Consider the following 16,151-nt stretch of genomic DNA (forward strand, 5'->3'; position numbering starts at 1 on the left):
TATGATGATTATATTAACATTTACTGTAAATGTACATATTTTAATATGATTTTGTGTGCTTTTAACACTTTTCTAGTGATATTACGACTTCAATATTTGTGGAAGATGGACATAAAGTCAAATAAAATGACTTAAACTTGATTTTTATTTTTCCATATACTTTTTTGACAAACAACATATAATCGAGAACGACGTAACTCAAGGTATACCCTGTATTTTTTTAATGTGGCAGTCATTGAAACACATCAACTCTGCAAAAAAGAGGGCTAGATATACTCAATGTTCACAGTAAATAAAATACTGTTTTATTATGTTGATACTTTACACCGTAAGAAATGTGAAGGTCAGGGAATTTGGACAAAGTTGGTCAGGGAAAATCAGGGAATTCAAAACAAAAATTTGAATAGGAACCCTGTAATTATAATAAATTACAGTTCATTTGGGTTTACATTAAGATTGTTAGTGGAAGAGAAAACATACTCTAGCCATTGTAATGTGATATTGTGCTTAATAAAAAAAACAACAGAACAATTAGTATTTCCTTTTGTAATTTCTCTTGATTTTTTTTTTTTTTTTTTAGGTACATCAGTAAACCATCGCCTGATGCACCTGAAGGTAAACTTGAAACCATTAAAACAAAAAATGCAGTACTCTGTGCAGTAGTCCTTGAAGAATTTCTGAAAGAACTAGCAGCAATTACACAAGAGCATGGAGTGATCCAATTAGATCCAGATTTCTGGGATTCTGAATGGGAAGTGTAATTTTATATAGAAATTATGAAGTTTGTGATGAATCATCATTTTGTAAATTTTCTTAAAATAATTGAGAGTTTCTCTTGTTAATAAAACTTGATGATTGATCAAATTTTGACATAAGTTAAATAATTATGCAAATATTTATAGGTGTATATTATGGGTGCCATCGTGATGATTAATTGATAGCAGCTGATCTAAGTATATAAATTCCTATCAGATTATAGTTGTTTTTTTAATTACATGCTTATAAAGTTTTATAAAATAAAATTTTCTTGTTAGAATACTCTGTTTTTCTTCAGTTATTAATAATAATAATAATAATGTTGTTATTAAGATTCTATTTTACATTGTTGTTGTATAAACAACTGTTATCCTGCAGTTGATTTATTTCATTTTGAATTTCTTTAATTATTCATATGCTTCAACTTTATACATTTGTTTCAAAATTGTAATTTGTCTTTTAATTTTTAAATTATTAAATTTTTTTTTCTGATTATTCTTACACAGTAAGTAACGGAGAAGAAATTGCACAATCTCGGCATAATTTACATCAGTTGAAAGCACGCAAGCAGGTGATTATCAGTTAAAAATAAAAATGCCAATTTCCTCAAAGGAAAAAAGTTATGAGAATTTGAAAGTAGGATTTATAGTATCCATTTTAATAGCTGTCACCCGTAAGAACAAATGCCTAAGTAACGCCTGCATCATGTTAATTAAAACAATTGCCTTTGTTATTGCAACCGTACAGTTTTGATTCTGATCGGGATATGATACTCGTTGACTCGTGCATTTGTTTCTCTGTTACTTGCTGTGTTACAAATGCGGTGAATGTCTGAAAGTTGCAAGGTCAGAAATTATTCCATATTTTTTAGTGTATATTTTTTCATCACAGAACAAAACGAAGTTAAAATAATTAGTTAGATCCAATAACAATTAGATTTTATTTTTATCGATTGATTCTGTAATTTTGAAAATTTGTAAATACATTTCAGGTATTTTACTGTGTTGTGAAGGTTTTAGGATTTTATTTTTTTAATAAGTTCAATAAAGAAAACTAGGTAATTTGTTGCAAACCTACTGTTGTATCAATATAAATGCTCTGTTTGATATTATTATTCAAAATTACAGAATATAGCTGTTAGAGTTAAAATAAAATCTGATGGCTGGTATTGAGCAACACATTGAAAATGTCTGTATATATTTGTTTACAAAATATTAACGAAAAATACTTTATTATAATGGTATCTCTCTGCGGCAATGATTACATTTCATTTCAGTTGTTTTATGTTAAACTGATATAAGAATATGCAGCTTGAAACTAGTTATCAGATCCTGTTGAATTGCTACTAAATATAACTTGCTATTTTTTATTAATATTATTATTTAATTAAAATTTAAAACTGTGTTTGTGATCTAGTTTTACAACTATCAGTACCTATTAATTTATACATATATGTAAGTATTTAAATTCTTCAAAGTACAAAATTTGTTTAAAATTTTATACAGTTGTGATTGAATAAGACAAGGCTTTTAATCGATTGCTTCAAATGCCAACAATGTGTCGAACAAAGTGCTACCTACCAAACATTAGTAAGCCACTCAGAATTCAAAAAACTGCAGCTTGATGGTGCTGCAGATTATTGTAGTAGTGGATTTTGATAATCGGATAAACTAATAGTATAACTACAGTCAGACTATTGTCTCTGATTGTTCTTATATCTAATTATTCTGAAATCAATTACTAAGTCCACAGATTTTGGGTAGCTCATTATAAGTTTCAAGGCAGCTGTCACTATATAGCGGACGACCACTAAAGATTTGAGATTCATAAATACAGTTGCTAAATTTGTAAAAGTCTTATATGTTAATTTGGATAAGTTTACTAGAGATTTATTTGGAATTTTCTGTAGTTTAAGATATAAACTTGGCAATCTCCTGCCAAAAATTCTGATTTAGATATAACTGAAGAATGAATGGATGCATTTCAATAAAATTTAAGATATTTCTATAAATTATAATATTTTACTGGTAATTCTACAAACAACAATCAGTAGTAGTTTAGATATATCTAGATTTATTTCAGATTAATCTCTTAATCTACATATGTTGGTAGTAGTAGGAACATCTTAACTTTCATTGAAATGCAGCATTCGTTCACTTGTTCAATTATTAAAAAATTAATTAATTAAAATAATATATATTCATTTTACCAAACTTTTCTTTAATATTTGTGCTTGAAAAAAATAATAAACCTGTGATAAATGAGGCATCAAAATGTAATTTGTTCCTTTATTATTTTTATCATTATAGTTAAGTTATATATGTTAAAGGCAATTTGCGTAACTAGTAGTAGTAGAAGTAGTAGTAAAATGTTTTCATATTACAACAGTTACTGCAGTTTGCTAATTATATTAACTGGCATCACGTAAACATTAACTCGTTTAGGGTGGATGCAGTTAATACTTTAAAAAATGTATTTTACTGAGTTACGCATCTTGCCTGTATCATATGTAAGTAATTAATAACCTGTAGTATATACAATATATATATATATTGCAATACAATTATGTTAATTATTGATACAGAAGCAGCTATTGTATAAAGGAAATTTATGATATTTAATATTTATGCAATTATTTAATTAGTTCTTTGGCATAAATGAAGGCATCCTCATAACTATTTCTCTCTTATCATTTTTAAATGTACTGTTTAAAAATGTAGCTACTCAGTTTTTTTATTTTTTTTTTTAATAGTGCCCTTTTGTTTTTGTTGTTGTTTTCTTATTTTTTGGAAGGTAACATCGGTCTTGCGTTCTGGAGTTTTATTTTGGTATTCTTATAAAATCTTTTATTAGAAATTTTCTAATTTCACGTTTGTGAAAAATTTGGAAAAATCTATATTTACATTTAGGAGTGTTTGTTGCTGCAAGTGCATTCAGCAGATATGAGGCTAATTATGTAGAGTAAAAGCAGTTATGAAAATAGGTAGGTCTGTCCTGAATTAAATTTTGACTTTTATCATTCAATCAATGATTTTCATTGAAACTAAGACAAAATATCACAAACCGTACGCTCGTTCCATAAGGCACTCTACCAAATTAAAAAGAAATGAATGCCATAGATTGAAAGCTTCTCGACGAGAGAGTTTATATTGAATATTCTAAAAATATTAACATTATAATAACCACAAAAATAAATAACGTTAATTACATTGCGACATTTGCATCTAACTTCCATCTAATTTTTCAAACATTATTAATTTTATAAAAATAATGATTATATTAAATATTTTATCATTGTGGAAATCACTTTCCCAATTTCAAGTTAATGATTAGAACTCCAATTGGACATAAATGCCGTTAAATATTTGATAAAATAGGATCGTAGTAAGGTTAGATTTTTAAAAATTGTAAATTATTTTGTTACAGAATATTCGATTATAACTTTTTTGGTAGGTTAAGTTGTTGAAGAGAGTTTGGAACAGTTTTAAATGAAAACGAAGTTGTTCTTCCAGAACTTGTGTAAATTTTAATGTATTCTGTGGGCTGTGAAGAATTTTTGTAGAATAGAAAAGGTTATAATAATAATACAGATGACATCTGAAAGCTTCAAAGACAAAAACAGCATCTTCACTATCTCAAGTCATGTGCCAAAGTTGTATATATTTTTGTCGGTTTATAAATAAGATTGCTGTGAAATTTGCTGGAATATCCGATTAGTAGATTTTGTAATATTTTTTTATATAATATTTAAAATCGATATTTTCATTCGGATTTTTTCCACTCGTTTCGGCCGAGGCCAACAGCAATCCTACTTTTAAACGAATCGAAAATTTCTCTTGGTTCTACCAGATTTAAATTCCACTCAATCTTTTAATTATGCAAAAGAAAAAAAAAAACAAATAAGTAAGAGTGCTTTTTTATAATGGTCTGTTCATGTAAAACCACAAACGTGGCTACAATTTCAGTTTGTTATCAAAGGGTCGAATTTTAAAATTTCTATCGATTAGTCCCTTTTTTAATTAGGTACCTCAAATTCACAAACGAATAATTGTTATAAGACTAGGCACACGTTACCTTTTAAGGAAGTTGAGCAGGTTATTCTTAGACAAAAATGTTATAAGAGAGATTTGTCAAATTTTCGGACATATCCGGTCCACGACCGTACCTGTTGCTCGTCTGAGATTTTCCTGCGACAAGTAAAAGGACGTCTACAGTGCTTTTTTTTTAGAATAATTTAATCTTTAAGCATAACTTTAGGTTATGGATTTGCAAAGTATATACATATATAAAGCTCTAGGGCATTTTTCTGAATTGTCCATTCACAGTCTTTCTCATCACAATGTGTGTATTTCGGACAAGGCATAGTTTGCATGTCATTTTCTCATCGTTTTCAGAATCACCTTCCATCCTGTGCACTTGGAGCCATTCTTTGGTCTGTAAAAATTATATAAATAGTATTGCTCAGTTGTAAAAATTTCATAAGAAAAGAAAACAAAAAATGAAACCAAAATATTTGCTCATAGCAAAAATACTAACCCCCCAAAATTGTATTTTTATAGTTTGTAGATAAATAAGATATGTACAGAAATTTATATAACCTGGATTGTAAACAAATGTGTGATTATAAGATACTACATTGAAAATTATTTATCATGTATGTACTTAAACTATTGTAGGGAATTTGTTTGAATGGAAATTGTTCCCTAAAAATCTGTTAAAAATTTGTTTTAATTAAAAAAAGAAAAAAATGAAAGAAAAAATGTTTTTGCTGGATGGAAATTTTTATGTACAGAAAATAAATTAAATGGATAATGTGATGTTATTATTTATATGTTGTTGTTTTTTTGTGTGATGTATTAGGGTGCACGGAAAGTTTCTGATCCGGGTCGGATTGTGCCGAAACATACCGACGGAGGGTACGTTTGTAAAGTCAAACGAGATAAATGAATTACTAATGGGTGCATGTACTCAATGTCAATGGTGTTTCAAATAAAATTTGTGAAGAAAATGCCGTCCAGCAATATTGATGATCCTAAATCCACTAAAGTTTAAATTGTGGATTAAAATATGAAATGATACCAATAACTATTAATTCTTTTTGCCTCTGCCTTTACTGTTTTACATTTTTTTATGTATATTGTTTACTTGGACCTTCTATTACCAGGTGAAAATAAAGATATTTTGTTTTGATTTTTGATCCCCTCTCTGCTAATCAGAAACTTTACTGGTACAATAAGTCCTATTAATAAACAAAGTCCAAGTAGACAACCCATACACAAACACCGATAACTGCCTATGTTAAGCAACCTAATAAGAGTATTTTGGATAAGAATGCACTAGCATCATTTCAACTTCAATTTTGTGTAAACAAATTGGCCACAATGTCTGGTAAAAGAAGATAACCAGGCATCGTTCTTGTTTAACTTGTTCGACTTTACAAACGTGCCCAGAAATTAATCAGCAGACACCATTGCCTTAAATGTTACTTAGAACGTTGCTCAATAGGCAGTCTTTCGAGAGATACTTGCCATTTCTAGTGATAACAATTAGGGTGGCAGAAGTAATGCAATTCCATCAAAATGAGTTTTTAGTCATCTGCAGAACAAGTTGGGAAATTTGGCACCAGATGGACCAGTGACAACAATAGGTTACACCACTTTCTGGGTGCAAGGTGTATTATATGTTTTTTCGTGCCACAAAGGTGCGGAAACCTAGAGGATCAACACCTTTTTTGCACCTTGTTAATGCTACTTATTAATAGTAAAAGATCTATTTATATACTTCCTTTAGCTTTTTTATAGTAGGTAAGCAATGAGTGTATAATCTCATTCATTCGCATTTATCTGTAGGAAGTAGAATTGGTAATACTCTCAATCTATAAGTTAATCAATTAAACGTTTGGTTCAAACACAACCAAAAACAGATTTATCATATACTAGAACTATGTTTATTCAACAATTAGATAAACATGGGTTAGTATATGATAAGTCTGTTGGTTTGTTTGAACCAAATATCTAAAATAAGGACAAAGAGGCATTTGATATATGAATGTATAAGTTGTTTCAAGTGTAAATTAACAGTTTAATAATTATTATAACAAACTGAGAATGTAAGTGCTGTCATTATCTAAAAGAATGATGTCAACTAATTATTATTAATTCATTTATGTACAGTTCTTTCACATTTATATGTCATTTTACACTATTCCAAAATACATGAACCATGTATATTCTGTGTACAAGTATTTATTTTCTATTTTTAATTTGTTTATTGAGGCATTTGGTATTCAATAAACTACTAGGTATATTATACTGGTAAATTTAAATATGTAGACACTGCATATTTAAGTTTACCAGATTAAGCAATAATTTGTGGACAATGGCCTGGGCGGTTAAGGCATCGGCCTATCGTTCTGGAGGGTGACGAATAGAATTTGGGTTGTCAAAAAGTCCCGGGGATCTCTCTCAGGCTGTTTGTCTCGGATATGTTATGCCACATTCCTAGCTACCCGGCAACCTTATTGCAAGCCTGGCCAAACCTGTGATTGTCCTGGAAAAGTCTTTAGTGCCTACAGAGCAGGAAGACTTGAGAATAATAATAATTATTATTACTTTAGGGTTTGAAATTCAAAGCAGATTTACACAACAATATCACACTTAGATGGAATGAAATAAAATAACATTTTGTACAATCATAATTGAAACTATACTGGTTATAAAAGTGGGGAGTTGTAAAGAAAGTGACCATAAACCAGAAATTTACTGTAATCTATTCATACACATACAGATTTACTTCTGGTCTCAAATTTAAATTTTGGTAAACAGCAAACCTTTTTCACCTAAGTGGACTGAAGGATGGGTTTCGGCATAACCAAGCCAGACCACACGCACAAATTTGGGAATCTGATACAGACTCGAACTCAGATTCCATAGTAGAAGAATGATAACCCTTACTATCTTGGCTTACAATACCTTTAAAATTTGAATTCTGAGAATATAGCTTGACTTTAATATCCATATTGAAGAGCCCAGTCAGTATGCAGTATATCCTCCTTTATATTAATCACCTGTATGTATGTGATATGACTATTAAGAACTCTTCTATCTTTATTAATAATGTAGAACATAGAAGCATAGAACTAAGAATGCTTCGTGGGTTTAACTGAGTGCTGAATGGAAGCAGCCAAATGACTGGATTGACTTGTATGTAGGGCTTCTGTCTATCCAGAAAATTTGAGGTGGCCTGAATATTTATCTATTTGTATGAGTCAACATAACACGGAGATATGCAAAAAGGAATGCTTCCCAGGAGGACTTTCTAAGGTAAACTGGTTTCTATTTAGATGTTACAAACGTGAAGAAACCCCAGAAAAGTCCACGTGGCTGGCCTGTCGGCTAGGTGCAGGAGCCCCCGCCGATAGCTACGGTGTTTGGTGGTTTTATCCACTCCGCCACTGTGGACTCCGACCTTAATATAAATTTGGGTCTTTGGAAGATTAGACTGATGTCTTTATTGTCTATATTATCTAGAGCAGGTCTTCCCAACCCATTAGGGGAAACCCTGGCTTTAGGAGTCAAGGGTTGGTACCAATTCTGAGAGGTTGCCGGTAGTTGGTCGATGAAAGTTTGAGAGGGGGTCAATAAAACTTTCCAAATATAAGAAATTTATTTTAAAAATATTTAAAATTTTACATATTTTTTGCTCTCAATTCAGGAAAATGCCATTAAAAAAAAAACAGGCATATAGGTTTCAAAGAAAGCTAGGTCCATCTTTAAAAAAAATTAGCTAATTATATATTTTCTGCTCTTTTCAACGATGATTATTTTAAATTTCTAAACTAGCCACAAGAAAGGAAGGGATAAAAAAAAAGGGGGGGAATTGGATTTTAGTTTCAAACTTAGCCACATTCACAGCCAGTGGTGCATTATAGTGTCACAAAATTAACACAGGATTTAAATTTTGCTTATTATTACAATTACGAGGAGTTTTGCTGTTTGTGCGTAAATAACGTGGCATTTTTGATTGGAGAAACATGCCAAATGAAATCTAAAGATTGTGCATGCCCAACGAGTGACAGTTTGGTGTGGATTTTGGACCATATTTCTTGAAAATGAGGCCAAAAATGCAGTTACTATTAATGGTGTGCATTATCGCGAGATGATATCAGAGTTTTTGTGTCCTCATTTGAACAGTATGGATTTGAGTAACGTGGTTCCAGCAGGATAGGTTGTTAACCTATTCAATATAATTTCTCTGTGTGCGCGTTAGACTGTCAGAGAGGAGCGGGCCAATTTTACCTGTAACACTAACAAAATACAGTATATGTTCTTATCTAAGCTAACTGTAATATTCTTTTTAGCACAAATGATGTAACCATGTGCATACTGTAACTACTATCCAAACAAAAATATAATATGCTGTATTGCTTCGGGAGTGTTTTTCTGCTTTTAACTGCCATATGACATACAAACAATAAAATAGATTCACTAGAATATTATTAAATTTATCATACAATAACAATCCTCTTTAGGTGTATTATAAAATACGGGTCGCCCCTTATGCACTGTAGGCAAAATAGTTGTTCGGTGATATACGTTATATTGCCGCCGTTGCAAAGATTCGGATGATCCAATCATTTCACACTATTCAAGTAGTCACGGCCTGACACGTCTGTTTTTTATGGTCTTCATGATCTTATGTTCGTAAATATGAGCGTTCAAGTGACTCCACAGATGGAACTCCTAGTTCTTTGTTAATTCTCTGGATGACCTTTATGCGCTTGAGTCAACATTGTCTTGAAACGGAAAAACATTACAGTTCGTCCATGGAGCGTTACCTATGGAGCATGCCTGTCACTAAAGCAAATCTTTGATCAGGAAGGTTCCATTATGCCCAGCAATTCTATGCCTGGAATCGGCAAAGTCTACAACACATCAATTTCTAGATTAATTGTAGAACGTAGATTACTTTCCTCTTAGCATAACTGGATAACTTGCCTTGCTCCTTAAAACTTGCTCTTGCTTTCAATATTCTTTAAATCCCGAATGTTGAATCGCGGATGCATGTCTTGTCTTTTCTTGTTAATTAATAAAGGAAAATAATTCCTTCGCAATTACTACTTATTGTTGAAGAATAGAAATATTAAGCAATTGTCGACTTTCTTTGTTTTTCAATATAAAATTATTAATTAGATAATTTTAATCAAGTGTAATGTAAATAATTAAGATAAATATTCAAAGGTATACTTTAATCTCGAGAATCCAAAAAGTTCGGGCCGAATGGATAAAACCTCTGAACACTGATACTTAGCACTTGGTACTTTGCCGACCCTTTTGATCTTACTCGTTTTTATTCTTTTTTCCAAAAAGGGGGCAAAAATGTAACCTTGTATAGGTTAACGGTACCTCCTTTACCTAACAAAGCGACTCATCTATTTCCTTTGTTCCAAAGCGATTAAATAAAGAAAAATATTAATGCCTACTAAGAAACTATTTTCTTCCTCTCTAAGACAAAGTGACGGACAAACACTTCGTTTCCAGGCAGGATAATGCGCCCATACATTCAGCATCCGCATACTCCATTGCACTAAGCTGTTGTACTGTATATTAATTCCGTACAATAGCCTGGCTGGTCGAGAATAATAATGATGTTCTTAAAAGACCAGCTTATAGAACCGACCCTAAATTTCATTGGCTTCCTGTGCCATAATCTGTGAAGTATTCTCGTAGAGATTGTGGGACGAATTACTTGCCAGCTCAGTATTTTCAAATAGACGAAATTTGCCGAACTGTATTGCTCCATATCCCAATTAACATTTGCCCGGATTAAACCAAATTAATTTCCTCAATTGAATGTTTTAATCACAGAAACTCATACAATTTCCGTCATTCGTGTAACTTAAGGTCGATAACGTCAAAACACTTTCTCACATTTCCAAAACTTTATTTTCATAACGGAATTAATATTCGTACAACAATTTAAAACAAAGAAGTAAACTATTTTCGTAAATTTTCAAGAGAAAGTACACATAAATATTAACAAAGTTGAAATTATATTATTTCTTCCAAGTTGGTAAATGTAGTTTTTGAATATAAATGTTAATTAGACTTCTCTCTGTTATGGCGTTCGACGCGAGAATTCAAGTTGGATTTATCAGAGAACTCTCGCGAACAATACTGGCAATTAAATGGCTTTTCTCCGGTGTGAATCCTCCGACGACTTTCTAATGAGGACTTAAAAAAGAATTCTTTGTCACAATTTCCACAGAGAAATCTCTTCTTTGGGTTTTGACTGGAGAATCCTATGAAAAAAGATCGAACCAAAACATTGAATTTCAGTTTAAACTTTCAAAAGCAATCAATTATAATAAATACTGGCAAAAAATGCAGAAAAAGATGGCAATATCTTAAAAATAAATCCACATTTAATCTAAAATTAACACAATTCGAAAGAAAAACTCTGGTTTTTTTAAAAATAAAATCGGAAGAGAACGGTCTAAAACAATTTGTTTGTTTCCTTTGTCTTGCCAAAAATTGTTCACAAAGACATTCTTCGCAATAAATTTGCCAACAAAAACAGTCTTTCCGATTTTAGGTCTATTTTCCGGAAGCAAATATTCGCTCCGTTCTTGCAAACTTTTACTTCTTGTCCGAAATTCTTCGGGAGAAATGTCGGGCGCCTCGAAGACATTTCTTATAGAAAAAACGTGGAAATTAAACACGGAATAAGGACATTTTCAACTTAATCTTTCCCGCTGTTTAACAAAAAAATTGAGAAACTTGGAAATTGTTAAGACGTATAAATTTTAAATATACTTCTATTCTATTCGTCTCCTCTCTGGTTCATATGGAGGTTGTAGCCTTTTAAATATACTTATGAACTTCCATAATACTTAAGAGGAGAAATACACCGTGGGAAATTTGAATCGGGTGAAGTTATTAGTAATTTGATCGATGATCGGAAAAGATAATGTATTTCCAGGTTATAACGTTGTTGGGGTTCGAATGTCTTCCTCGTCTCAAAAGAAACTTTGGATCCAAAGACGCGGACTAAAAGTCAATTCGAACCTTTCAACCAGTCGGTCGACCAGCTACGGGAACCGAGGAAACATTTTCCTATTTAAAATCGAGTAAAATGTTCGTTAAATTCACGAAATCCATTTACATATTTAGTAGATTATCGAATAGAACATGTAAAATGCTCTACGTAATTCGGGTGACACGGAATCTTTCCACGTGTGAAACGTTCGTCTCGTCCCGTAAATTCGATGTTCCTCGCCGGCATTTTCCCACAAAATTTCTTCATTTCTGAATTACAAAAGTCTGCATTTATACCTTTTTTCTAATGCACAAACCTTCCATTCTTCTACCCTTCATTTGAATCGCGCCGTCGGTTATTTCGAACGTTATAAATTTCAAAAAACGAGTGGCTTCGCCCGATATTTAAAATAGAAAAGTCCTAAACGTCAACGTGGCTCGCTGCCGATACGTAACTTTTTACACTGTAAAAATGTTTCTTTTATAAAAATTAAATTATTAAATAATGGAAAAGCCAATTTTCACTCTAAACGATTTCCAAATTCCACATTCGAAACGCTTGAAAATTTAAAATGAAGCCGAACCTACCACATATAATGCTAAACAAATATCAAGCAATGGGATCGGTTATTGTATATTTAAAAAACAATAATCTTTAAAAAATTGTAAAATTTCTTAAAAATAAACGAGTTTCTAAAATTAACTCTTTTCTATCCGACTTCGAAAGAGCTAAGAACTGAGATGGACACCGTGGAAATTAATAAATACTTCTTACTTTATTATTCACCATCCATGCGTTATCATTCAAAATATCCAAATGCATTTCGCAAAATTTTCTTTGCCTCTTCAGTGGATATTACACCTTTACGACAGTGTTACATTTATATTCTATCAAATTTTCCCAGCATGCATCTACAGATAATCCGGTATTCAGATTGTTGATACATATAAGTAGCATATAATGTAAAAGAAGAAAAAAGTAAAAACCTATACATTAAAATACCATATATTAAAAAGTTCTATGAAAAATATAAAAATAACTTTAATAATTGTTCTGTCAACTTAGTGGGCGAACAGAAAAATAGATTAAGCAAAAGTATTCATGTGGTAAACAGAGGAATAGTAGGACATGCACAAGACCCTTTGAAAACAGCAGGAGTCGTCTACAAACTAATATGTACATGCCCAGAAAGTAAGATCTACGTTGGAGAAACGGGAAGACAGCTTGAACAACGTGTTAAAGAGCATGAAGCGGCAATTCGCCTGAAGCGAAGTGAATCTCCATGGTATCAACATTGTAAAAATAATAATTGTATCATAAATAGAAATAGTATCAAAATATTGTATAAATTTGAAAATATTGTAACAAGACGTATCGCGGAACATTATTGTATCAAAAATTATGCAAATGTCATCAATCTGAATACCGGATTATCTGTAGATGCATGCTGGGAAAATTTGATAGAATATAAATGTAACACTGTCGTAAAGGTGTAATATCCACTGAAGAGGCAAAGAAAATTTTGCGAAATGCATTTGGATATTTTGAATGATAACGCATGGATGGTGAATAATAAAGTAAGAAGTATTTATTAATTTCCACGGTGTCCATCTCAGTTCTTAGCTCTTTCGAAGTCGGATAGAAAAGAGTTAATTTTAGAAACTCGTTTATTTTTAAGAAATTTTACAATTTTTTAAAGATTATTGTTTTTTAAATACACATATAATGCATTAAGCGTTGTTTATTGAAATCGATTGGGTTACTCTTCATCGACAAAAAAATGGCTCTGAAAAGAGCCGTTTGATTGCTGGACTACGCGAATCTAGCAATTCCGTTTCCGGTTCTGGTCGAGAATTGCCGTTCTATCGACGCCCTATTCTCTTCTTCTGGTTACCGGTTTCATATGGAGCCCCTATTCTCTTTCCGCTGCCAATTCCCCTTCTCCCTCTGTTTTTACTCCTCCCTGTGGTTTTCGATTTGGATCGTCTTCTCTTGGCAATCGACGTTGTGCGCCATTGAGTTATCCTGCTTACTCCCGGTTTTCTCAGAACATTATCTCGTAGCTCTATATGGGCGTCAACAGAAATCCTTAAATGCCGAAGCAATGCTCGTTCGGAAGGAGTGAGTCTCTCCAATTCGGATGCCGGAATTTCTTCTAATGTAGAGGGGCTAAAAATAGATTTTTTCCTCCTTCGTTCCTCGATTATCGTCCGTGGCGACGTTCTTCTTCGCAGCACAGAAGCAGAATGACGCAATTGGACGTTTCGAAGGACGTTCAAAGAATCCACCGTTCTACGGCAAATCGAATTTTTAAATTCAAATTTAAACGCCACTTAAAATTATTATATTAAAAACGTCGATAAAATGTTTTTTAAGTCTCTGAATCGTTTAAATTTTTTTAAAAACTTCAAAATAATTTTTAAGGTCTACACGTTTAAAGAACTCTGCAGAATGCTGTTCTTGTTCTTTATATTACTGTAATTCAAAATGGCGGAAACGTCAGAAATAATGATAAACACACAAAGTGTAAACTCTAAAATTCAGCTCGTAAATAACGAACTGAAAAGTTCTTTAAGAAACGAAATTTGGCACGGTAGCTTGTGTGTGTGATCATAGGGTCGGCACCTCTTTAGTGCCTCGCCAGGATTGCTACCACCGTATCTCGGTTGACACGGAAGTCGCGACGGTTCGACTTGAAAGTAGGTCGCGCGAACGATCGCGAGTGTGAGCGAACGGATTCGGAATGGAGGGAGAGACAGCACACCGGAAGTGACTCACGCAAAGACTAGGTCAACCAAACAGACGTTTATTTGTAAAGGATGCAAACCATTATATTACAATACTAAGGTGACCGACTTTTTTACAATGAAAAGGACACAAATAAATTGAAGGAAAAAATATTGTAAATAAAAGAAACGTTTTATTCTTTGCAACAATACACTATAATAATCTCTACTGCAGGCGTATGTGCCGTTTTACGTTTCGGCAAGAAGTAAACAAATCTACTTGCATGCAGCGCACTCTCTCGAGGTCTCCTGTGCAGAACACATGCGTTTCAAATCGCGTCTTGCTGCACTGTACCGAGCCTCGATGAACCGTCACGTCAAATACAAACACATCACGTCACATTACATGCAACGGATCGGCTCGGCATCAATCGAATATGGAGATTTACAGATCAGTCTTCAAATATCGAAAAGGAGGACATGTAGGAGTAATAAGTATATTTTATCCGTAATCATATTCTGTAATTTCTACAGAAAGAATTGTAAAGACTACGACAGAATGTCAAACGGTTCTAGGAACACTTTTGTTACTTCCGTACAATTTTTATCGATATAATTATCAACATAATTATGTTTAAGAATAGTAATAACCATAGATATATTTATCTTCGAAGATTACGAGTCTAAGAACGCTGAACAAAGTAACAAAAGTAGTGGAATTCCAAAATTTTCTTCCCTCGCTAACTGTTGTGAAGCAGTCGCTCGACCACGGCTCGACTACGGATAACGTATATCAGGAATCTGACAGGAAGTGGCTAAATCGGCTGTATGAGGTAACCTTATAATCTAGGACCGTGGTTTCGGGTACCGTGTTTAACTTTTTCAGGCAATGCTTGTAAGATTTTCAGTCGGCATGTTTTGAGCGTTGCTGCTGGGAGTAGCCGTCAACAAACATAACTATTGGGGTGATTGTAGGTTCCTTTTACGTTGTTGTCAAATTGCAAGTTTTTTCACTATCACTCACATTGCAAAAAGTGCTATAGAAATGTACCCACTAGTGAGACGAATTTTTCTTTTGTTACAACGGGTTCGCGTCATCAATGTACCAAAGTGTTGTAATGAAGCAAAGTGTAATAGAATCGTTAATGTTTTTCGTATTCTTCTGTGCATACGTTAACTGAATGTTTTTGAATTCACTTGAATGGTAATTTCTGATTGCTTTAATTTCTTCGTCGGTTAAGACGTTTCGGATAGTTGAGATAGCTAAGCCATCAGCCTACCACTCTGGGAGATCCGAGATCGAATCAAAGCGGTCGGGGGAACACTAGAAATTTTTCGGGGGTATTCTGTTCCAGATATATCGGGCCCTGTCCTTCACCGCGACCTACGATGAGTCGACGGCCTGATAGGCGATGGCTTAAGTTGGCAGCCATCGCTCTAGAAAGCCGAGATCGAATCTGGACGGCTATAAAATCTGAAAAGTTTTTCGGGGGTGACCCGTTCGGATAAATCGGGCCCGTCCCTCATTGGACTCTCGACTGTAGGCCCGGCTGAACCCATAATGAGTAAAAAGGATCCCTCTTAAGACGCGTTTGGCAATTGTAATCAATATTACCGGTAACACCGGTTACA

The 16,151-nt window shown here is 32.9% G+C and overlaps 2 protein-coding genes across 2 annotated transcripts in view; both read left to right on the forward strand.

Moving 5' to 3' along the window:
* LOC136981954 (FHF complex subunit HOOK-interacting protein 1B-like) overlaps window positions 1-1,434 on the forward strand; it is a 70,193-nt gene extending 68,759 nt beyond the window's left edge. The window contains 1 exon segment of the mRNA XM_067278382.1: window positions 581-1,434. Coding sequence (XP_067134483.1) covers window positions 581-761 — 181 coding nt within the window. The 3' untranslated portion in view covers window positions 762-1,434.
* Window positions 1-16,151, forward strand: part of Noa36 (zinc finger protein 330 homolog Noa36) — a 192,143-nt gene that overhangs the window by 78,419 nt on the left and 97,573 nt on the right. The window lies entirely within an intron of this gene.

The sequence above is a fragment of the Centruroides vittatus genome, unplaced genomic scaffold (genome assembly GCF_030686945.1).
Source record: "Centruroides vittatus isolate TY-2023 unplaced genomic scaffold, ASM3068694v2 contig_799, whole genome shotgun sequence".
NCBI lineage: Eukaryota > Metazoa > Arthropoda > Arachnida > Scorpiones > Buthidae > Centruroides > Centruroides vittatus.